General features: G+C 45.4%; 1 protein-coding gene across 3 annotated transcripts; it reads right to left on the reverse strand.

Annotated features, from left to right (window-relative positions):
* Nucleotides 1-145: 145 nt before the first annotated feature.
* cln3 (CLN3 lysosomal/endosomal transmembrane protein, battenin) lies at nucleotides 146-16,844 on the reverse strand. 3 transcript variants are annotated; one of them, XM_056406387.1, is made up of 16 exons: nucleotides 15,428-16,833; nucleotides 15,317-15,359; nucleotides 14,446-14,542; nucleotides 14,260-14,355; nucleotides 12,503-12,582; nucleotides 8,084-8,169; nucleotides 7,282-7,354; nucleotides 5,811-5,954; nucleotides 5,589-5,737; nucleotides 4,034-4,075; nucleotides 3,839-3,894; nucleotides 3,683-3,751; nucleotides 3,514-3,569; nucleotides 3,330-3,423; nucleotides 2,284-2,424; nucleotides 146-1,322 (listed from the first exon to the last, which is right to left on the reverse strand). In XM_056406387.1, exons 1-16 carry the CDS (start codon nucleotides 15,483-15,485, stop codon nucleotides 1,206-1,208), a joined length of 1,401 nt encoding a protein of 466 aa, XP_056262362.1. In that variant the 5' UTR covers nucleotides 15,486-16,833; the 3' UTR covers nucleotides 146-1,205. The 3 variants fall into 3 exon arrangements, with proteins under 3 accessions (XP_056262362.1, XP_056262364.1, XP_056262363.1); XM_056406389.1 differs by lacking the exon at nucleotides 14,446-14,542 and having other exon boundaries at nucleotides 15,428-16,844; XM_056406388.1 differs by lacking the exon at nucleotides 4,034-4,075 and having other exon boundaries at nucleotides 15,428-16,824.
* Nucleotides 16,845-17,573: the final 729 nt, after the last annotated feature.

Raw genomic sequence — 17,573 nt, forward strand, 5'->3', positions numbered from 1 at the left:
ATAATAATCAGCAGATCCTTTGTTATTGATGAGTCAGTAGCGAGAGTTGCAGTCTGTTGACGAGATAATGAGAAGGGTGCAGCAGAGCAGTGTGTGAGTGACTCGGTCCAACACCATCAGCATAACGCCGTTTCAAATGACCAGAAGCAATAAAACACATTTTTTAATTGCACTTGCAAATGTATTCACATTTTTATTATTTAACATTTTTTCCCCGTTTTTAAGCCGTTGCTTCACCACCAAAAAGAAGAAGCGCAGGTTTAAAAATACAATCAGTAAGTAGCAGTGTCATGTAGGTCGGGACCATTTCCGTAGGCATGTGCACATGTTCACGAGGAAACAGGGCGTCTACGGGGACTAAGTACTCGTTATCATAATTACTACTTTCAGGAAACAGACACAGTTTGAGCAAAGCAGCCAAACTCGAGTAAAGATTGAGCCAAAGAACTAAATGTTCTTATGGACGTTAACAATGTCGACGTGGTCCAGGAGTTCATAATATTAATAGAATATTAATATAAATTAGGGCTGTGAAACGATAAAAAAATGTAATCAAATTAATTACAGGTTTCTGTGGATTAATCATGATTAATCACATATTACCGATATTCTCGGTATATTTTGTGAGAACATAAAGATTTATGACAAAAGACGGATATATACATTTATACACAGGGATGCACATAACTTGCTCACCAGTGTGCAAAACAAAAAAATAGCAAAACATACACAAAATACACAAGGCACGAAGAAACTACTCCCTCTGCTGGGAGAGGGAATCACCATGACAACGCGTTAAAGCAACAGTCAGGGTTCTTTGGTTTGTGTGCCAACATCAACACGTAATAAGACACGAGTGTTGTTGTGTTGACACTATGGATAAACAACAACAAGTGAGGTCAGTCACTTATCTTTAAAAAGGAATAACGACGTATCCTCAAACCACACGACTCCGCCCCGTCGTTCAGAAACACACATTCTGATGGTTAGATAAACGCGCCGCACTAAGAGGAGGAATAAGAAAAGAAAGAACAGCGAATCGCTGATATAAGAGCTCCTCTGTGATTGGTCAGTTTTTAGAGACTCTTAGTGCAAACTCCAAACACACGTTGTGACCGCGCCCTCCGCTTCAACACTGCTCGTCATGTGGGAGTAACGTCTCTGTTTGGTAAATAGTTTAACACACCAGTGTCAGTGTGTGTTGGTCATAGGGAGCAGAAGTATCTGTGCACGGGGAACGCCGTCAGTCCGGCCAGCGCGATGCCCATGCTGTCTCCCATGCTGGCGGCGGCCATGGCGAACTCCCTGTGTCGGTCTCCGGTCTGTGACACACACACACACACGTTAGCCAATGGATTTCCAGGACTTTAAACCAAATTTCTACCACCAAACATCTTGTGAAGTCTCCGTGTATACACGAGTAATTAATAAACCTTAAATGAAAAATTAATGAGATTAGTTTGATTCAAAGAATAAACATTTGTATTAAGACATTTGGTGGAGGAGGAGAAACGACGCCGCGACAGACGATCCGTTGAGGGGAAAGAGGAGACAAATATCTCGTCTCTCGTCACTTTGCCGTATTTAATGTCATCTCCCCGGTGTGTGTGTGTGTGTGTGTGTGAGCGATCGGCGAGGGTCATCCCAGCAAACCCCTCCCCGATCCTGGTCTATGGGGTCCTGTGATGGAAAAGGGGGCCACTGACTCACCATAACCACTGCTTGCCTAATTTCGATGTAACCGTGGTAACGGCTTTATGTGCCCACAACGTGAGCAACACACACAATAGAATCATATGTATAGATGTTTTTTGCATTGCACCTTTCGTACATGAAATGAAGCTCAAGTTGAGGTGCAGATCGGCGTAAAAAAAAAATTTTTAAATAAATAATAAGTTCATAAAAATTGAATAAAAGATGCAATATTATTATTATTCTTTTTAATGGTTGTAGAAAAAAAATAATAAGGTACACTAAATCAACACCTCCTGCAGGTGTTTCTATTCGTGTGAAACACGTGTCAGATATATTGTTTGTTATTGTTTATTGTTGTTTGTTATTATTCTTCATTATTGTTTATTATGGTCTGTCAAGGGACTACATATGCAAATTAGTACAAAGCATCACATGGTGACATATGTTATGTTTTAACTGGACATAGTCCCTTTTAAATAAAACATAATAATAATTTACTTTTATCAAGAGTAATTACAACCGATAGAAGTATGTGGCCTTGTAGAAGCCGTTGTGTGTGTGTGTTAATCAGAGAGAAGCCAGACTGACCTCCTGGCTGATGAAGTAGAAGGTGTTGACGTAGGCCGCTCCGCCCAGCAGGCCCTCGTAGACCACGATGACGAACACCAGCCAGGCGCTGGGCAGGAACAGGAACCGCACGGCGAACAGGAGCAGCACGGCGTTCACCACCTGGGGGGGGAAGGGGGAGGAGCTACGTATGAATCCTTCAGTACAGAGAGAGGAATCGAACGGGAGCGCCTGGTGGATGTAAGAGCTTCAAGTGGAGACTTCTGGATCAGAGTCTGAGAAATCTGCCTTAAAGAGTTTATGTTTAGTAGAATTATGTTGAAGACAGGAAACAAATAATAAACTAATTGGTCATTAAACTAACCGATTAAGACATTAAGACAATGATTTACTGTGTGACAAGTTTCCTGAGATGTTGTGTTTCAATATGCAAATGAGGCATCTACAGGTGAATTGATCATACGTCTACAGACATAAATAAACTAAGTGTTAAAAAAATTAATAAAAAGAAGACGTGTCACGGAATCCCAAGAGTCTCAAAGCAGAAACTGAACAGTGCATGAAATACATAATAATAAATGTCTTTTATGTACTGGGGACCGGGGTTTGGGCCCCATGTGGGAGTTAAGGGAACATCCACCTGAAGGATGTTGGCGGTTACCATTGTTTCATATGAAACTAGAACGGGCACTCGGTAGAGCGCATACCTTCGCATATCACAAGATTGGGCATTGAATTATGAACATTTTGGCATTAGTTGCCAATTGGATAAAAATTGACGTGCTATGGTAAAAAGAAGATTTTGACCTTTCCATGACCTTGACCTTGACCTTTGACCCCATCGATGCCAAAATCTAATCAAATGGTCCCCGGATAATAACCAATCATCCCACCAAATTTCATGCGATTCGGTTTTAAACTTTTTTTGTTATACGAATAACACGCATACAAATAAATAAATAAATAAATACACGGCGATCAAAACATAACCTTCCGCATTTTCAATGCGAAGGTAATGATCATTGTGAGGAAAACGTGTCCTGGAAACATCCCTCTGACCTCCTCACCTGAAGCAACGCCAGAGCCCACAGGTTCCTGATCTTCACACAGCACAGGGACGAGCGGGACACCAACACGCCGACCTGGTACAGCGTCTGGTACCTGAACACACACACACACACACACACACACTTTGAGGTCGACATCCTCAGTATGAGATGCGGTCGCCGTGTTCTCGTGAGGGTAACTGACCAGCGATACTGCTCCGCGTGGGACAGGAAGAGTTCGGGGAAGTACAGGAGCTCCATCTGGGGGCGGAGCCGGCGACAATAAATCAATATCAACCACAACATGTGCCGGTTTGTTTTTTGTATCATGCGGGGAGATGAACAGGGTGTAGAGGGAGGGGGGCGGGGCTTACCAGACCCTGGTTGATGAAGTACTCAGCGAAGTAGACCAATCCCAGGGGGAGCACAAACCTCAGCAGGCCCTGCCCACACAGGAACCACATGAAGTCAAAGAACAACCAGGAAGACATGAGACACGGAGGAGAGGTCAGAGGTCAGACTGAACGTACTCTGATGACGTGAAGCTTCTCCGGGAAGGAGAGCGGCCCCACGGCCCGGGCCTCTGCTGCAGGGAGGGAACAACATGGCCGGGGTTGGTTAATAGTGGAGTTCAGCGGTACGTCAACAGCACCTCGGGGTCATGAGGTCACACGCTGAACAGAGGACGGACAGGCGCCGCTTCCTGTGGTCAGGATCACACTCACCTGGAGACGAGCGCTGGAGGAGAGTGGACTCGACACTTTGTCCTGATAATACAGTCAGCGACGGTGTGTGTGAGAGAGAGAGAGAGAGATAGACAGAGAGATAGATAGACATATAAAGAGAGAGATAGAGAGAGAGACATAGAGACATAGAGAGAGAGACATAGAGAGAGAGACATAGAGAGAGAGAGAGACATAGAGAGAGACAGAGAGACATAGAGAGAGAGACATAGAGAGAGACATAGAGAGAGAGAGAGAGAGAGAGACATGAGAGAGAGAGAGAGACAGAGACATAGAGAGAGACATAGAGAGAAAGAGAGAGAGAGACAGAGAGAGACATAGAGAGAGAGAGAGAGACATAGAGAGAGACAGAGAGACATAGAGAGAGAGACATAGAGAGAGACATAGAGAGAGAGACATAGAGAGAGACATAGAGAGAGAGACATAGAGAGAGAGACAGAGAGACAGAGAGAGAGACATAGAGAGAGACAGAGAGAGAGAGACAGAGAGAGAGACATAGAGAGAGAGACATAGAGAGAGAGACATAGAGAGAGAGACATAGAGAGAGAGACATAGAGAGAGACAGAGAGACATAGAGAGAGACATAGAGAGAGAGACATAGAGAGAGACAGAGAGAGAGACATAGAGAGAGACATAGAGAGAGACAGAGAGAGACATAGAGAGAGACAGAGAGAGAGACATAGAGAGAGAGACAGAGACATAGAGAGAGAGACATAGAGAGAGAGACATAGAGAGAGAGACATAGAGAGAGAGAGAGACAGAGACATAGAGAGAGACATAGAGAGAGAGACATAGAGAGAGAGACATAGAGAGAGACAGAGAGACATAGAGAGAGAGACATAGAGAGAGAGACATAGAGAGAGACATAGAGAGAGAGACATAGAGAGAGAGACAGAGAGACATAGAGAGAGAGACATAGAGAGAGAGACATAGAGAGAGAGACAGAGAGAGAGACATAGAGAGAGAGACATAGAGAGAGAGAGACATAGAGAGAGAGACATAGAGACATAGCGAGAGAGACATAGAGAGAGAGACATAGAGAGAGAGACATATAGAGAGAGACATAGAGAGAGACATAGAGAGAGACATATAGAGAGAGACATAGAGAGAGACATAGAGAGAGAGACATATAGAGAGACAGAGAGAGAGAGAGAGAGACAGAGAGAGAGACATAGAGAGACATAGAGAGACATAGAGAGAGAGACATAGAGAGAGACATAGAGAGAGAGAGACATAGAGAGAGAGACAGAGAGACATAGAGAGAGACATAGAGAGAGACATAGAGAGAGAGACATAGAGAGACAGAGAGAGACATAGAGACAGAGAGAGACATAGAGAAAGAGACATAGAGAGAGAGACATAGAGAGAGAGAGAGACAGAGACATAGAGAGAGACATAGAGAGAGAGACATAGAGAGAGAGACATAGAGACAGAGACATAGAGAGAGTCTATATACGTGTACCCCAGTGGAGGAGCTCACTCCTTCATGTCAAATGATTATCATTCGCTGCGTATGGAATCGATTGCCTTGATGTACCTGGGGTGGACTTCTCCTCCTCCTCTTCCTCCTCTTCCTCCAATCCCTCCATCAGCGCCCGCCGGTCCTCTGAGCTCACGGCCGTGTACTCCTCCTCCCTGACTCTCCACTGAGGCAACGACGGGGGCGGCAGCAGCAGGAGGAAGTAGCTGTTGGTGGTGACATCCGTTACTGAGAGCTCAAAGGCACGTCGGGTTGCCGGTTCCAACGCTGCGCTCTCACCTGAGCAACATGGCGACCGGGACCACCAGCATGGCGAGGAGCGTCACCTGGGGCGACAGGCCGGCCTGGGTCAGGCCCGAGTACAGCAGGGCTCCGGCCACGCCGGCGCCGCCGGTGCCCGAGCCCCAACCGCCCACTACGTCCCTACAAAGGGGGAGGGGCCAGCGGTTAGTGTGGGGTCGGGGGTCGCGTGGCAAAGAGGAACTGTTCCTTTAAGGAAGTTTGGACATCCGGGATCTCACTCGATTGTAAGACTAATTTAGATGAAGGATGTGAGATATTCCTTCATTTTAAAACAGCCTCTGTTAACTCATAACCTCACTAACTCATTACCTCACTAACTCATTACCTCACTAACCCATAACCTCACTAACTCATAACCTCACTAACTCATAACCTCACGAACTCATACCCTCACTAACTCATTACCTCACTAACCCATAACCTCACAAACTCATTACCTCACTAACTCATTACCTCACTAACCCATAACCTCACAAACTCATTACCTCACTAACTCATTACCTCACTAACTCATTACCTCACTAACTCATAACCTCACTAACTCATAACCTCACTAACTCATTACCTCACTAACTCATTACCTCACTAACCCATAACCTCACTAACTCATTACCTCACTAACTCATTACCTCACTAACTCATAACCTCACTAACTCATTACCTCACCAACTCATTACCTCACCAACTCATTACCTCACGAACTCATTACCTCACTAACTCATTACCTCACTAACTCATAACCTCACTAACTCATAACCTCACTAACTCATTACCTCACTAACTCATTACCTCACTAACGCATTACCTCACTAACGCATTACCTCACGAACTCATTACCTCACTAACTCATAACCTCACTAACTCATAACCTCACTAACTCATTACCTCACTAACTCATTACCTCACTAACTCATTACCTCACTAACTCATTACCTCACTAACTCATTACCTCACTAACTCATTACCTCACTAACGCATTACCTCACTAACTCATAACCTCACTAACTCATTACCTCACTAACTCATTACCTCACTAACTCATTACCTCACGAACTCATTACCTCACTAACTCATTTACTCACTAACTCATAACCTCACTAACTCATTACCTCACTAACTCATTACCTCACTAACTCATTACCTCACTAACTCATTTACTCACTAACTCATTACCTCACTAACTCATTACCTCACGAACTCATTACCTCACTAACTCATTACCTCACTAACTCATAACCTCACTAACTCATAACCTCACTAATTCATAACCTCACTAACTCATTACCTCATAACCGGTGTTATTTCTCTGCGTCTCATGTGTGTTCAGAACATTTGAGGAACAGGTTCTCCGTGGTTCCTTATTGACAGAGCGCTCCGTGTTGCTGCTCTCACACCGGAGGTGCTCGTCATCCTCATAGTGATGAAGAGGAGAGGAGGAAGCTCTGACCTGCTGAAGTAGACGGTGAGCGAGAGGAAGGACAGCTCTCCCAGGCCGGAGCCCACGCTGGCAAAGACCACACCTGAGAGGAGAGGAGGACATCACAGAGAGGAATGATATAGAATATAGAGTAAAGATATAGAATATAGAGTAAAGATATAGAATATAGAGTAATGATATAGAATATAGAGTAAAGATATAGAATATAGAGTAATGATATAGAATATAGAGTAAAGATATAGAATATAGATCAAAGATATAGAATATAGAGTAAATATATAGAATATAGAGTAAAGATATAGAATATAGAGGAATGATATAGAATATAGAGTAAAGATATAGAATATAGAGTAAAGATATAGAATATAGAGGAATGATATAGAATATAGAGTAAAGATATAGAATATAGAGTAAATATATAGAATATAGAGGAATGATATAGAATATAGAGTAAAGATATATAGAGGAATGATATAGAATATAGAGGCATGATATAGAATATAGAGTAATGATAAACAATAAAGATATAGAATAGAGGAATGATATAGAATATAGAGTAAAGATATAGAATAAAGATATAGAATATAGAGTAAAGATATAGAATAGAGGAATGATATAGAATATAGAGGAATGATATAGAATATAGAGTAAAGGTATAGAATATAGAGGAATGATATAGAATAAAGATATAGAATATAGAGTAAAGATATAGAGTAATGATATAGAATAATGATATAGAGTAAAGTCTCTATGTTTCCATAATACACTCCACCAATAATAATAAGAGATCAATAAGAAAAAGAAGAGTTACCCAGAATGCTCATCCACACGGTGGAGGAGAAGGACACGAGGAGGAAGCTGGTCGCTGCCGTGGCGGAGCAGAACAACACCCGGAACCTGGAGGGACAGGGTCCGAGAGAGAGAGAGAGAGAGAGAGCGAGAGAGCGAGAGAGAGAGAGATTTTTTTGATTTTTAGAAAACCTTTATTCAAGAAAATTTGAACCACAATAAACCAAATTATTTTCAACACACAAAACTAAATGCAGCACCAATCCTGAAAAAAAAAGAGAACGTCCATGATGCTCGTGTTGGACACTAAACTAAAGTCCACTGAGGACAGGAAGTGCCTCCTGCCCTCCGTCTTGAGGCTGAAGCTCCTCCCAGTGCTGAGGCTCTGGCTCCTCCTCTTCATTCGATCTCTCCTCTCGCCCTCCTCTCATCGTCCACCACCTGCAGCACCTTGTTGAGTTCACACAGGATCTTTTTGAGCCTGTAGAACTCCTGTGGCGTGAAGCTCCTCTCTTGCCCTTGCACGTCAGGAAAGTGGCGGACAGGAAGAACTTATCCCTGCAGAAGTGGTCCTCCACCTTGACGTGGTCCTCCACCTTGACGTGGTCCTCCACCTTGACGTGGTCCTCCACCTTGAAGTGGTCCTCCACCTTGAAGTGGTCCTCCACCTTGAAGTGGTCCTCCACCTTCACGTGGTCCTCCACCTTGACGTGGTCCTCCACCTTGACGTGGTCCTCCACCTTCACGTGCCACTCCTGCTTGGTCTTCCGGAGGAACTCTTTGATCTCCTCCACACTGTAGTGTGGATCGGAGTAGGAGTCTTCCTCCGAGCTGGACTCTGGCTCCGGCTCCGCCCCCCTTGGCCTGGACCTCCTTCCTCCCGCCGTCGCCTTCTTTGCCTGTGGGTTCTCTCCATCACCTCCTCCACACTTCCTCTTTAAACGGGGGACTCTGAGGCTCTCCTCCTCCGCCTCCATGTCCACCTCACTGTCTGACAGTCTCACCTCCCTGACGACTGTCTCCCTTTCTTCTTCTGACTCTCCTTTGTCCTCTTCTTCACCTTCTTGGGCCACCTCAGCCCCAGCCCCACCCTCTTCTCTCCTCTCACCCTCACCCTGCTGTCCTATGACCGTTTCTCCCTCGTCTCTCCTCTCCCCCTCATCTTCTTGGTCTACACCAGCCCCTCCCTCCTCTCTCCCCTCCTCCTCTTCCATCTCCTCACCCTCACCCTGCTGGCCTGTGACCGCCTCCCCCTCTCCTTCCTCACCTTGCTGGACTGGACCAGTGCCCCCCTCCGCTTCCTCCCCCACAACCTGCTGGGCACCCCCCATCTCCGCCTGCTCCCTCTCCTCCCCCCTCTGGGTACCTGCAGTCCCTGGTTGCTCCCCCTCCCCCCCCTGCTGTGCACCCCCCGTGCCCTCCGCCCCCCCCTGCTGGTGTTCTGCTCAGCAGCTCTCCACCGGTGGCAGTCCCTGGCTATGTGCCCCTCTCCCCACAGATGAAGCACTTCCCGTTCCCTGAGGAGATGTAAATGGGGTAGTTGTGCCCGGCCACCCTGATGAACACCCGGAGGCGGAGCTCTCCACCCTGATGAACACCCGGAGGCGGAGCTCTCCACCCTGATGAACACCCGGAGGCGGAGCTCTTCTCCCCTGTTGTTCAGGATCATGGAGAGATGCCTCCGGTGGGACCACACGTGTTTCATCCGGGAGGACTTCCACCCTGAGGGGATCTTCCTCAACCGGGACACCACCTTCCCGTGCTTCACCAGCTCCTTTAAGATTACCTCCTCTTGTATAAAAGGAGGCACGTTGGCCACGGTGACCCGAACCGACGGTGTGGCCAGCGGCGCCACCGGCACATACATGCCTCTGATGACCCGACACCACCACCTCGTTCACTTTTCCCACGCTGTCTAAAAACAGCACCACCGCTCCGTTCATACGGGCAGCGGACCTCACGCAGCCGTCGCCGACCACGTCGCCCACTGCCAGCCCCACCTCCTCTTCCGAGCACGGGAAACTCGGCGCCACTCTAATGCCGTGTTCCCTCGTGAGGAAACTCATATCCTCCATGACTAGCTCCCCGCTAGCTCCCCGCTAGCTTCCCGTTAGCTTCCCGTTAGCTCGCCGCTAACGCTCACACAGACACACAAAACAATCTCTCCGTGAACCCACACACTCACACAGACAGTCGGGTGAACCCACAGACACTCACAGCAAACATACCTGTTAACCCAGTCACTCTTTAGCGTGGAAAACCACCTTTAAACCAAGCAACTCTCCTCTGCTCCACAACCACACGTCCTCTCACGCTGAGAGAGAGAGAGAGAGAGAGAGAGAGAGAGAGAGAGAGAGAGAGAGAGAGAGAGAGAGAGAGAGAGAGTGTGTTTGAGTGTCATCAGTGGCGGGCCGTCAGGGCCAGCAAGGCCTTCTCTGCTGGCCTAAACATCATCAGAATATATATATATTTTTTTCTAAATATATTTTCCCACAAATATGTATTCAATTATTCCCCAGAGTAAGTGTTATTCTCTTAATTTCATAGCGTTCCTCTTGGTTGCGCTGCTGCCAGCGCCAGGTTGAGATTTGGAGGGCTGGTCTTTATGTTAGATCTTTTATCCAATCATATTCAGCCATCGTGTGTTGCCAGGGGGCTAACATCTGCCCTTAGGCCTTCAGAATCAACATTGCGGGCGCTGGTAGCTTCACGTGAATGGGAATGACGATGTTGTGTCAACCAATCAGCTTTAGAGTTGGCTCCTCTCGGCCTTCTCGAAGGCCCCGGAACCGGCACAGGAGCCAGCTAGCAGGCGGAGTGCTGCAGGTCTTTTGATTGGATTACCAATATTGAGAGGCGGGTCCTATGGGCAGGTAGATGCAAAACCTCAGAACTAGGAAACTGAATTTGATAAAGGAATTAATTCACGGACTACAAAGCTGTTTTTTCAACCCACAATGGCGGAAGGAGGAGAAGATGTCGATTTGGTCGAGCATATACTTGAAATCTGCTTTGGGTGCGACAATGCCCTGTTTAGTGAACAAACGAGTGCAAGTGACTTTTTCTTCTTCTTTTTCTCCGTCCCGATGCGCGCATTCTGCAGCGGGCGAGACGGAGAGCCGAGAGAAATGACATGCTGTTGTGTAGATACGATCAACATCAGACGGCTGTTTAGTTTAATAAATAAACAAAGACGTGCTCTAGAGAAAATGACGGGGGCGGGCCAATTTTTTTTAATGTCATGCGATCTACCAATACTACGCCGCGATCGACGTATTGAGCCCTGGTCAAGAGCCATGGCATCATAATGATAGTAATAAGAGGTGGATTAATTCGGGTGGGACTGTGTAGGACCTCACTGAAGGCCCAGGCCCCAGGCCCACGGCCCGCCACTGAGTGTCATGGCAGCGATACGAAAACAGCAAAATGAAAGGAAAGAAAGAATGAAAGATGATGATGCCGTGTCAGAAATGAAGGAAGAGGTCTCAAAATGACCCTAAAGACCCAGATCCAGGGGCCAGATCTCGGGTTCACAATGTCCCAGTCCCCCTGAAGGCCTCATGGCAGTAAAACAACAAACATGTTAAGTATTTAACTCAATGCGACATTCAGTTTACTCATATTTTTGTTTTTTCCCAAGAAATACAGATTTCATGCACTGGTCCATTTAGAGATTTCAGAAAACTTCATGTCAGAAATCAACTGTTTATGGCACTATTAGTATTTGTATATATATTGTTTACCATAGTCTTCAAAATGTCTATTATCCAACTAAACATCTCTTTGAAGACGTGTTTCCATGGTGACTCTGAAGTCAGAACTTTGAAGTCACTCGCAGCGCGGAAATAAAATAAAATTGCCTGCTTATAATTTAAATTTTTTATTAGCGTCTTTATTTTAAAAACATATACATTTTTCCAAAGTCACCGTAAATGAACATGTGAATATAACAAATTGCCATGACTTTTCCTAAACTTTTGTGATTTCATTTTTTTTCAAGGACTTTCCAGGCCTGGAAATAACAATATTAAAATTCCATGACTTTTCCAGGTTTTCGATGACCGCAAGAAGCCTGATAAACATACGGAGAGCTCAATAAAAGCCTGAAGAGCTGGAAGGCTCTCCTGCTTTGTGTCACATTCAACAACACAAATGTAACGCACTATTAACTATTTATTATAGACTGCCCCCAAAATGTGTAAATGCCTCATTTATAAAAGAAGACAATTGGGGGCAAACGATGTTTAGCCTCAGTAAAAATGTCCGACAGCGACGTCACGCTAAAACTACGAAGACAAGAAGATGACGGTCCTTTAACCGTGAACGGGGGAGCGTCTTCTCCGTCCACGGTGAAGGCCACCATTTGAAAAGTAGCCACATTAAATAGTATCGTGCCATGACGTCTACATTATGGGATGTTTCAAACATGGCGCCTCCTCACCCATAAGGCAGCTTGTGGATCACGAAGGGCGCCGACAGCTTGATGACGAGCGACGGGAGGATGTCGGCCAGCAGCACCGCCTGAGGAGAAGCGGCGGAGAGGTCAAAGGTCAAAGGTCGTCCTCTTTTACAGCATCAGGCTTGTTTCATCATCTCGTGTCGTCTCTGTTCGAGCCGCACGTCGTCCTTCAGGGATTCTGCCCTTCTGCTACTTTCATTTCCAGTTTGTGGCGTTGGGGTCAGTTCCCGTTTACTCGTCTGATTAGCTGCTCGCTTGAGAACATTACATAATTATTTATTTTGTATTTATTTATTTTTATTATAAGACAAAGGACAATACATAGACATAACACCTAGAGCAGGGGTTCCCAAACTTTTTAGACCACGCACCCCCTTCTACATCCCGACCAGGTTCACGCACCCCCAATCCCCCACACCTTAAAAAAAACCCGCAACAGAATGCAAGAGTTGTTGACAGGGGGAGAGTGTGCTCACCTGTGCGCGCATCACGGCTGGGCGTCACGCGCGCCGGCGATGCGCGTTATGGGAGCGGCGGCGCTGGGCTTAGCCCAGAAGAGTGAAGCAGCGAAATTTGTAGACATAGAAACACTCTCAGACAGCAGCTTGCTGTTACGTGCGCCTGCTGCCAGTCTGACTCCGCTGCTTTGGGTGAATGACGTCACGTGCGACCTGGAGGTGTTAACCACTTGTGTGCCAAATCTTTTTTTTTATTAACATTCGGGGCTAATTAAAAAACATCCGGGGCTTTTTAGCCTAGGGACGCCACTGGTTAAGACCGAAATGACACTTGAGAGCCCTGAGAATGTTTAATATTAATTATTACACCATTAGACCACCATTACATTTTTCCTCTCGCGCACCCCCTAGAGGCAGCTCGCGCACCCCCAGGGGTGCGCGCACCACACTTTGGGAATCCCTGACCTAGAGGACAACAAAACAGTGGACAGAACATCATAAAGTCAGAGTATTGACAAATGATGTGTGTGAGTGCGTGTGCATGTGTGTTTATGTGTGTGTGTGAGCTTTTTTATTTATTTAAAGAAACAAATTACATAGATGAGGGCAGCTGTATATGTATGCTTGTATGTGTGTATTGAATTGGTTTTCAGGCAAGGGAAAATAAAAAATAAAAGAATTAAGATGAATGAACGAATCAATAAGACGAGTGGCGTCACGTCTGTAAGAACAGAGTGAGTGATAACCAGATGTCGTGTTCTGTTGGCTTGTAAATGAGAGATGAAGTCAGTTTTTTTCTTGAAATATATTCTGACATTACATATTTCCAGTGTGTGATGTTTTATTCCTTGTTTCCAGTTCATGAGGATCGTTTTCTTGGCGATGGTTCGGGCCACCAGCAGTATTCTGATCATAACATATTTAATAAATAAAAGTGTATATTTATATTTAAAGAGTAACTCATTCCCAGAGTTTTGGCAAAGTGCCTCCAGACCATTACATCACTATTTCACGAGTCGCGTCTCCGTGATTGGTCAGAACTCGTTGACGTTCTGGCACAATTTCAACCAGAAGCATTGAATATGCTAAATATATGACACAATGTGTGGGATTCAAACACTTCCAACACCTGGACAACACGATTAAATAGTAAGTGAGAGAAAGTTGTTTGGGGCTTTGGCTAAATAACGACTGAGGAAGTTCCCCCACGTCTCTCCTGTGAGAAGCTAATCCTTCTCTTTAATATGATGGTTATTCCCCATTTAGTGCATGTCCGTTTACCGCAGTAGAGACGGGGTTGCAGTCGTAGCGGCTGCTGTTGCTGCTGTTGCTGCTGCTGTTTCCATCTTGGAATTCCACGGCCATCGTGGCCGAATTCTACATAGGAAAGGAAAAAAGTGAAACTATCGTTCCAATCCGTGATCAATAACCAGGGTCACCGACACAGGCTATTCAAACATAACCTACAGAGGCCGAGCCGTTTTGGGACTGCTGTGTTTTGAGGATGTCGTGAGCGGCGCTCAGCATGACCACGTATGCAAAGTTGTTGCACAATCCAAGGAGCCTGGGGAGGTGGGATATTAAAAATAAATGACACGTATACATGCGCGAGGCTCAGAAGTCAATGTCAACGTTTGCTAATTGACTATTTTTAATTATTTCAGTTCGTGCTCAAGTATTTGCATATGACTAACTTATTACGCTGGTGTTATGTGGTGCATTCACTCTACGTGCAGCACTAAATCACACTTTCACCAGATGGCAATAACCATGTGTGACCAATACACTAAATATCAGGCATTGCCTCCTCATGATGTGGTATATATATAAGATAAGATAAGATAAGATATTCCTTTATTAGTCCCACAGTGGGGAGATTTCAGGATCACAGCAGCTGGTGCCCATTAGAGCATTAATAAAAATAAAAGATTTTTAAAAAACACAATGCTAAAATACTAAATATATAGAGGAAACTAAATATATACACTAGGCAGTGACCAAAGTGAATTTCTAGCAGGTTAAAGTGTCCAGGAAAATAATATATATATATAAATAAATATATAAATAAATAAATATATATATATATATATATATAATATATAATATAAATATATATATATCCGAAAGAGTTTGGGGAGCAATTATTCGATTATCTATTTAGGTTTGGTTGAAGTGGGTGACGTTACCGAGGCTAACCGGAAGCTCTCCACCGGGACTCTAAACTTCAGCTAGCTCGTCTCATAATTAGTCAACAGCTGTTAGTGATTTAAAACAATGACGACATTAACTAAGTTAAACTCAGTAAACTTCAGCTCATTACAGACAAACTGACACTCACCAAAAGCCGCTCCAGTTGCGCCATTGTGTGCCGGTGCCTACAACTGACAGACAGCTTCAGTCAGCACGACACAGTGTTCGTCATGTTGATATTTATCAGAGTGACACAAACCTTCGTCCCCGCCGTTAACGTCCGGGCGTTGAGCCGCGTTGATGCTGGTCCGCTCCATGTTCACGAACCACGGTACCGGTACCGGGCGAACGTTGGTACCGAGCTAAAAGCTAGAACTACTTCGCATACACAGGGCGCATCGTAGTGTCAGCTCCCGCGGAAGGGAGGCTGCGGAGTTACGGTTTAGCAAGCGACCGTGTTAACTGGCGACTTTTCCCGTATAGCTGTCCTCGCGAATGCCGCTCGGTTTAATTTTGTAATGAAGTGTCAACCCCTCTCATACACTGAATAATATTATTATCTATGAGAGGGGTTGACACATGATACTATACAAATTAAACAACGCGGCATTCACGAGGGCAGCTACGTGTTCTCTTCCTATAAATAGCTTTCTGAAACTACAAGTACGGTCGCGTTGGTTCAAGGTAACCAGTTAACACGGTTGCGTCTTAATCCGTAACACCGGCCATAGACTCTACATAAGTGGCTGACATTTTCTGTCAACCTTTAACGACGTATGTCGCACCAAATCGCGGTGTTTCATAAAAATAAGTCCCCGCTGAAACAAAAGCTACTCAAACGTTCCCGCTGCTGTATGAGATACACACGTTTCACGTGTACTAGCTCCAGGCACGTGCACAGATAGAGCCCTAGTGGTGCTCAAGCACCAGCCCCTTTGCCCTGGATGAGAAAAGTGCCCTTTTTGCTGGAGCCCACTTTTTTCATTCATCAGTATTTAAGAATAAAAGTTACTCTCTCTGTCATAAACTCACCCCAAATGTGTTTTAATATCCGACAGGGCATTTATTTGAGTTCTTGTGAGAATTTCGCCCCGACATGCTCCGCGACGCTCACTAGTCTAGGATTTGCGTGGCCAGACTGAAAAAAAAATCATATGGCCTCTCTTGTTCAGAGGGCCGGGCCAAATGTGGAGGCGGGCCGTATCCGGCCTTAGTTTGAGGACCACTGCTCTTGGCTGTTGATATCTATCAATATCTCTCATTTTGAAATTGACATAAGAGGGCAATACGGATCCGTATCAGACCAGCGAGGAGGGCAATACGTGGCTGGCATGAAGACCCATTAGCCAATCAGAACGCTTGTACTGTTGTTGCTCTATAATAATTAATCTTTATTCATAAAGAAAATGTAAGCTAGTGGTCTGATGCTGCCCAGAGGAAATGCAGGTCGAGGACAGCATCATCAGTGTATTGTTGCTTATGCTTCAACTCTGTCAGAATTTTTTTTTTTGGCATTGGGTGCCCTTTTTTTGGGTTTGAGCACCTGCCCCCCAAAATGTCTGTGCACGTGCCTGTGTATGTGTATATGTATATTTTTAAGGGGCGGCTGTAGCTCAGTGGGGTAAGGGGGTCGTCCTGCAACCCCAAGGCTGTCGGTTCGATCCCGGCTCTCCCCATTAGTAGCAAGTCGAAGTGTCCTTGAGCAAGGCACTGAACCCCCAGTTGCTTCCCGGGCGCATCACTGCAGCCCAATATATATATATATATATAATAAATATTTATATTATATATATTATAGATATTTATATATATTAGTTAAGCATAAGAATAGGTATTACCCAAACAACAACGTTTATATATATATATATATATATATATATATATATATCAGCACTCACGGAGTGGCCGTCTCTGGAGACAAAGGGACGGGAGAAGGTCCGCGCTCCAGCCCGAGAGACTCACTGATACCTCGGCTGAAGAGAGGAGGTCTCCGGCTCCTGGCTCCTCTTTATGAACACACGTGAACACGCCTCTATTCGTTCTTAGGTTATAGGACGAGGCGCGTGCACGTGTCCGCGCGGCGCGTCAGACCCTCCGGACGGAGTGGTGCTCGTTCACGCTGATGTGGAGCCTCCACAGACCGATGGTTTCAATACACACACATAGCAGGAAGTGGAGGCAGGCTGGACCTCAGCCGTACATGCACGCGCAAATTACGCAGGATGCGACACACACCCCCCCACACACACCACCCCTAGACCTATGACCTTGAGGAAGCGCTGTGCCAACGGCTGCTTGTTTCAGTAGTGGCGTTTTGCTTTATTTTTGTGTCTTTTTTTTTTTTTTCTCTCTCTCTTTCTCTTTTCTTTTTTCTTTTGTCTTCAGTTACGGTCGACCACTACTTT

The sequence above is a fragment of the Pseudoliparis swirei genome, chromosome 23 (genome assembly GCF_029220125.1).
Source record: "Pseudoliparis swirei isolate HS2019 ecotype Mariana Trench chromosome 23, NWPU_hadal_v1, whole genome shotgun sequence".
Classification (NCBI taxonomy): domain Eukaryota; kingdom Metazoa; phylum Chordata; class Actinopteri; order Perciformes; family Liparidae; genus Pseudoliparis; species Pseudoliparis swirei.

Bases quoted from the DNA above. Each gene is read 5' to 3' on its own strand.
- cln3 (XM_056406387.1), bottom strand. From the start codon at position 15,485: ATGGAGCGGACCAGCATCAACGCGGCTCAACGCCCGGACGTTAACGGC. The intron at 3,570-3,682 runs GTAAGCCCCGCC...CTCCGCCCCCAG, and splicing joins ACTTCATCAACCAGGGTCTG to ATGGAGCTCCTGTACTTCCC. The intron at 1,323-2,283 runs GTCAGTCTGGCT...TGTGTGTCACAG, and splicing joins TCTACTTCATCAGCCAGGAG to ACCGGAGACCGACACAGGGA.